This window comes from Leopardus geoffroyi, chromosome C2 (genome assembly GCF_018350155.1).
Source record: "Leopardus geoffroyi isolate Oge1 chromosome C2, O.geoffroyi_Oge1_pat1.0, whole genome shotgun sequence".
NCBI classification, from domain to species: Eukaryota; Metazoa; Chordata; class Mammalia; order Carnivora; family Felidae; genus Leopardus; species Leopardus geoffroyi.
The window spans coordinates 96,422,870-96,429,115 of NC_059333.1; the positions used below are offsets into that span (position 1 = coordinate 96,422,870).

Here is a 6,246-nt window from a genome sequence, read left to right on the forward strand (position 1 = left end):
TGCTGAATAACATAACCAGGGTGAAAGTTTAAATTCTCACTGTTCAGTAAGTTGCTATTAAGAATGTGTTTTAAAAGTCTGGAATAATTGGTGAGAACCACATGGCTCCGTTTCGGGGAAACCCTGTAGAGAAAAAACTGTTTCCGCCCGGTTTCGAACCGGGGACCTTTCGCGTGTTAGGCGAACGTGATAACCACTACACTACGGAAACCCTGCTAGGGCTTATGGTTCAGAAAGTCCTTCATATGGAAGTAGTAATTTGGAGTTTGCAGGCACGTAATGTTGAGATAGCTTTTAACAGGAAAAATAAAACAATCAGAAAAGGAAAACAACTAAATGTTTAATTGTATAGTGCTGAAACTATTCTGAAAGTTGGAATTTGCATGCACTTTTTTTCAGACTCTTAGGCACCGCTGCAGAAACCAGGCACTCGCTCCTTGCCCTTCTTTGGGTAACACTTCTGTGGGAAAGAAATGTTTTATTTCGTATCCTTTCCTGGAGAGACGTTGCTCAGAAGGCAGGGTGTAGTGCGGGGCTTCAGTGGCCTCCCTCCTCTTGCAGAGGCTTGCAGCACCAAGTGCCACCGCTGTTACTTAGGTGACCCTTTCAACCTCTGGTGGAGAGACAAGTAAATAGCTTTTGAATTTCCTCCCCTGCTTTCAGAGACCAACCAGAGGTTCGAACTTGCTGAGGTGTTTTCAAATCCTCTACATAGTGTGTAAAATTGAGGGGGTAAAAAATCAGACACCAAAGATGCACTTTTTGGCACACGATGTACTTAAATTTTTCTAAACCTAAACTTCATAGGACCTAAGGAATATCACTTTTCTTGCAAAGAGGCAGACACACCCTTATGCCTAAAAATCACGTCTTTTTTTTTTTTTTTTTAAGTTTTTATTTATTTTGAGAGAAAGACAGCAGAGTGGCGGAGAGGCAAGAGGCAGAGAAAGAAGGAGAGAGAGAGAGAATCCCAAGTAGAATCTGCACAGTCAGTGCAGAGCCGGATGCGGGGCTCCAACTCAGGAAACCGTGAGACCATTACCTGTATTTTTTAGGAAATAGGAATGACCTTCATATTACATGGGGGATAACCAGATGAGATTGCTAAAAATCAATCAATCCAAAAAAGTGAGCTTCTACCATTTTGGTTTTGACTACATTTTGCTTAGAAACTGCAGGGAAGAAGAGCAACAAAGTATTTGCCTGGTGTATAGAAACAATAATAAAAGTATATAAAGCCCACTTTAAATCCCAGCATTCTTTCCTTTGTGTTTTCAAAGGTTGACAAGGGTTTCCAGAAGCACAAACCGGGCGTCTTCTGTGACAACTTTCTCTAGTCAAATCTCCCCACCTTTTCCTAGGTTCAAGGGCACATTCTAGAACTTTCAACATGCCCATGGACAGACACTTATTAACCAGAGTTCAAAGGCTTTGGAAAAGAAAACTTTTTATGACTCATCGAGGTATTGGGGAAGGCCCCTTGTTGAAGGGTTAGATTTATATCATTAGGGAAGAAAGTTGGGTTTTCCTGATATTGGTATCCCGGGATTCCAGGGGGTGGCAAGTGACCCAGCCCCTGTGAGATGCAAGGGGGCGGGGGGCAGTACTTTAGAGGGTCAATGGGCCTGGGCTCTCCAGGGCACGCCTGCCAGGCGCAGGCCCCGTGGTCAAACCAGTGCCTCTGTGACGCCACGTTCCAGGCCGTAGGCCTTCGGGCGCTGCCCAAGGGCCCGCGCTGCGCACTTTCGCTCCCTAGTGTAGCCCGCAGCCAGGGCAGCCGGAGCAGCCAGGCGATAGGAGGAGGAGGCGGCATGAGCTACTACTACCAGCTACCAGTGGTGATCGACAACGGCTCAGGAGTGATTAAGGCGGGCCTGGCTGGGTCGCGGGAGCCCCAGTTCGTCTACCCCAACATTATCGGCCGGGCCAAAGGACAGGGCTGGGGAGCGGAGGGCGCGCTGGAAACGTGTGTAGGTGACCAAGCGCAGGAACGGAGAAACTCGTTGTCCATCAGGTACCGTCTTCTCACAGCGGGCAGGACCCCAGTGGAGCGGAAAGAGGGAGGGTCTAGATGAGGGGCATAAGGGTGAGAGGACAAGGAAGACAGGAACAGGAAGTTTCAACCCGCTGGTGCAGGCCACAAATCTCTGAGGGTACCAGACATCTAAAGGGTTAGCATTACTTGCTCTTCGTATGTAAACAGATCTGTTCAAACGTATAAATAAAGTCACCGTTCATAATGTACAAGTTTATTTAAGGATGTCACTTTCTCCCTGTGGGTTATTTTCTTCAATTAATTGATATTAAAACTGTACTATTATGTAAAGATTTCCCAATTTTTAAACTTCGTTTAAAGTTTATTTATTTTGAGAGAGAGGGAGCAGGGGAGGGGCAGAAAGAGAGAGGGAGAGAGGGAATCCCAAGCAGGCTCTGCCTAGGGCTTGGGACTTGATCCCACCAACTGGGAATTCCTGACCTGAGCAAAGATCAAGAGTCAGATGCTTAACCGACTTAACCCAGCCAGGTGCTCCAAAGACTTCCCAATTTTTTTTTTTTTTTTTTTTTTTTAAAGATTCTTTGTCTTCCAAAGCGGGGACAAATGGAAAGCAACAAAAATTGCAGAGGAAGTCAGCTATGCAAACTTTTGCTGGCAGTTACCTTCTCTAACTGGCTGTGACAGTCACTGCCCACAAAGGGTACTGGTAATAAGTATGGGGATTAACCCAGGTTTGAAGAGAGTAGGTGCTGAAAAAATTAAAAGCTGCCACTAAAAAAAAAAAAAAAAAAAAAAAAAAAAAAAAAAAGAAGCTGTCACTGATCTTATTGCTTTTCCTACAGCTACCCAGTGGAACGTGGTCTCATTACTTCCTGGGGGGACATGGAGGTCATGTGGAAGCATATCTATGATCATAACCTGAAACTAAAGGCCTGTGATGGCCCAGTCTTGATTACGGAGCCAGCACTGAACCCACTGGCCAACCGGCAACAAATCACCGAAGTGTTTTTTGAGCATCTGGAGGTGCCTGCCTTTTATATGTCCATTCAGGGGGTGCTGGCTCTCTTTGCTGCTGGCTTCACAACTGGTTTTGTGCTGAACTCAGGTGCTGGGGTTACCCAGTGTGTGCCCATCTTTGAGGGTTACTGTCTGCCTCATGGTGTCCAGCAGCTAGATCTGGGAGGCCTTGACCTCACCAACTACCTCATGACACTGTTGAAGGAGCAGGGCATCATGCTGCTTAGTGCTGCGGACAGAAAGATTGTTGCAGACATTAAGGAAACTTCTTGTTATGTGGTAATGAACTACGAAGAGGAAATGGCCAAGAAACGTGATTCTTTAGAGAAAGTTTACCAGCTACCTGATGGGACGATGATCAAGCTCTATGACCAACTCTTTCATTGTCCAGAGGCCCTCTTCTCTCCACGTCTTAGGAATCTTCAGACCCCTGGCATCGATAAGTTGTGTTTCAACAGCATAATGAAATGCGATACAGATCTGAGGAATTCGTTTTTCTCCAATATTATCCTTGCTGGGGGATCAACCTCTTTCCCCGGTTTAGACAAGCGGCTAGTTAAAGGTGTAGCAAGTATGGTACCTGCCAATACACCTGTGCAAGTTACAGTTCCCCCCGAAAGGAAACTATCAGTGTGGATGGGAGGCTCTATTCTTGCATCCCTGTCTGCTTTCCAGGACATGTGGATCACTAAGGCAGAATTTAAAGAAGTTGGACCCAACGTAGTACATCAAAGATGCTTCTGAATACAGATAAACTGGTTAGAAAAAAATGCTTTGAGTATATGTGACAGAAAACTTTGGATATTATATGTGTCTGAGAGAACAAAGTATTTCAGTTGTTGGAATGTCCATGTCTCTTCCATTTCTGTGATGGGTGAAGCAAACAACCTGTTTCTGGAGTAGAACCAAATTAAATGCTAGAGGAAACATTATTCTTGACCTTGAAGTTCTCATCTTTCCCTTGGAAAAATTTGTAGTGCAACATGTGTGCCAACTGGGTGATACAGATTTAAGTTTGTTGAGGTTTACATAGTGAACAAAGCATATTCAAGGCATGCTTAATAGACTGCTTTTATTGAAATAAAGAGCTCACATTGAGCAGACTAAGAGCAATGACTAGGAAAGTAAATGAAGGCCAAGGACTGGAAAGGGAGGCTTTGTGTTACATGTCCTACAGGCAAAGGAGAACAATTAAAGAATGAAAAGCAGGAAACATAGGAAATTAAGATGAATGTGGCAGTGGTTTGGAGAATAAATTGGGCTGGGAAGGCCCTGGAGATTTGGTGATCCGTTAACCAGTTATTAGTCTAGATATAAAGTAGTCAAGTCATAAGACTCAAGATTATAGACAATAGGAATTCAGAAGAAGTAATTACAAAAAACCCCGACAAGTCTTGGTATCTAGTTAGATATGATGGGGGAAGAGTCTGAGATGACCTGGGTTCTTGATAATGATGGCAGTATTCATGTAACTCAAAGTATTTCATATCTGCTCTGTGCAAAGCTCTGTGTTAAGCACAATGACTGCTAAAGCAGGAGTGAGATCCTGTCCTTAAGAAGCCAGCAGTCTAGTAGAAGAGGTGAGATTTATGCCTTAATTATAATAATACTAGGTAGAAAGTGATTTGGTGTCCTAAGAGAAGCATAAAATGGTCTGGGGGCTCATAAGGAGGAAAACACCTTGAGGTCTCGTGGAAGACTTTCTGGTAGATTTGGCTCTGGGGCTAGATTTGAAAGACAGCTGAAATTTAAACCTAACGTAATGCCCTTTCCTCAGAATTCAGGGGCAGCACATGTGGATTTAGGTCTAGGCTCTACCACCTACCAGCTGCACGAACATTTTGAAGATAAATTTTTCTTATCCATGAAGTGGGGCTGCTAATCCCTGTCTGTCTCACAGGGTCATTGTAAATTTCAAATAGGATAAACTCTGTAAAGATACCTTTTAATTTTATTCTTTTTTGTTTAGTACATAAAACTATGTACTAAAATATAAAGAGAGAGAGACAGAGTGCGAGTGGGAGAGGGGCAGAGGGAGAGAGGGAGACACAGAATTAGAATCAGGCTCCAAGCTGTCAGCACAGAGACTGATGCAGCTCGAACACACGAACTGGGAGATCATGACCTGAGCCAAAGTCAGAGGCCCAACCCAACTGACTGAGCCATCCAGGCGCCCCTAGATACTTTTAGAATACAATGAAATCTGTTATCTTCTGTTGTAGAATTAGATGCTACTTCCTCCATGCAGTCAAAATTCATTGTGTCCTCCAACGCATTGTTATTTGTTCTTCTACTGACCACTTAATTTATGCAGCCTTATCTTTTAGTTTGCTTGTCTTTCTCCCGCAATAGATATATTCTTAGAAGATAGGGATTGTGGGATTTCCCTTTTCATCTCTGTCCCCTTCCCTGATGCTCTCTATGGTGCACTCCCAGTAGGTATGTAGATACGGAGAATTGACCAAAAGAAAATTCTGGGCAGAGGTAACATTAGGGCAAAGATTCCAAGGTGTAATAATGATGGGCACATTGTACAAGGAGAAGTGGGCCTGAGTCAAGCATTTGTGAAGAGGTGCATTTCATTCCTAGGTACTTCTCTCCCACGTCAGTGATTATAAGGAAAACTAGATTGGATACCGTGTAAAAAATGATTATCTGAGGGCACTGTGAACAGTTGATGCTGCACTCACCAGATTCACAAGCACTGTAGAGAGCATGAACTTATTCTTCAGAATTCTGAAACTGTTTTCTAAAAGAAAACAGGGCTGTCTACACATTTATCTAATTTAAACTTCAACATCTCAGGGGGGCCTGGGTGGCTCAGTGGGTTAAGCATCAGATTCTTGCCTTCAGCTCAGGTCATCAGCTCGTGGTTGATAGGTTCAAGCCCAGGATTGGGCTCCATGCTGACAGTGTAAAGTCTGCTTCGGATTCTGTCTCTCCCTCTCTGCCCCTCCTCCTCTTGCTCTCTCTACCTCTCTCTCAAAAATAAACTTAAAACACAAAGCAAAACTTCAACATCCCAGAGAGATGAGTGATATGCCCCAATTCGAGAGACCCCCCCGAAAACAAACCACCAGAGTCCAGAGTCAAAGCCAAGCGGCAAGGGTCGTTTATTGCAGGTTCGAACCCGGTCCTCCGCGCACTAGTTGCTGGTGACGCTAAGAGGCCCCGAGCCAGGATCTTACAGCTTCTTTTATAGATGGGCGCAAACAAGTTAGGGATTTTTTTTG

At 44.3% G+C, this 6,246-nt stretch overlaps 1 protein-coding gene and 1 non-coding gene across 2 annotated transcripts; one reads left to right on the forward strand and one right to left on the reverse strand.

Moving 5' to 3' along the window:
- Positions 1-138: 138 nt before the first annotated feature.
- Positions 139-211, reverse strand: TRNAV-AAC. Its single transcript has one exon. It is a non-coding gene; the product is annotated as a tRNA-Val (tRNA).
- Positions 212-1,775: 1,564 nt separating this feature from the next.
- ACTRT3 (actin related protein T3) lies at positions 1,776-3,945 on the forward strand. The gene is made up of 2 exons (XM_045503026.1): positions 1,776-2,014; positions 2,839-3,945. The coding sequence occupies exons 1-2, from the start codon at positions 1,812-1,814 to the stop codon at positions 3,755-3,757; spliced, it is 1,122 nt and encodes a 373-aa protein (XP_045358982.1). The 5' UTR covers positions 1,776-1,811; the 3' UTR covers positions 3,758-3,945.
- The last annotated feature ends 2,301 nt before the right edge of the window (positions 3,946-6,246 follow it).

Excerpts from the sequence above, each read along its gene's own strand:
- ACTRT3 (XM_045503026.1), top strand. The coding sequence starts at position 1,812 with ATGAGCTACTACTACCAGCTACCAGTGGTGATCGACAACGGCTCAGGA. Across the intron at positions 2,015-2,838 it reads AGAAACTCGTTGTCCATCAG|CTACCCAGTGGAACGTGGTC; the intron begins GTACCGTCTTCT and ends CTTTTCCTACAG.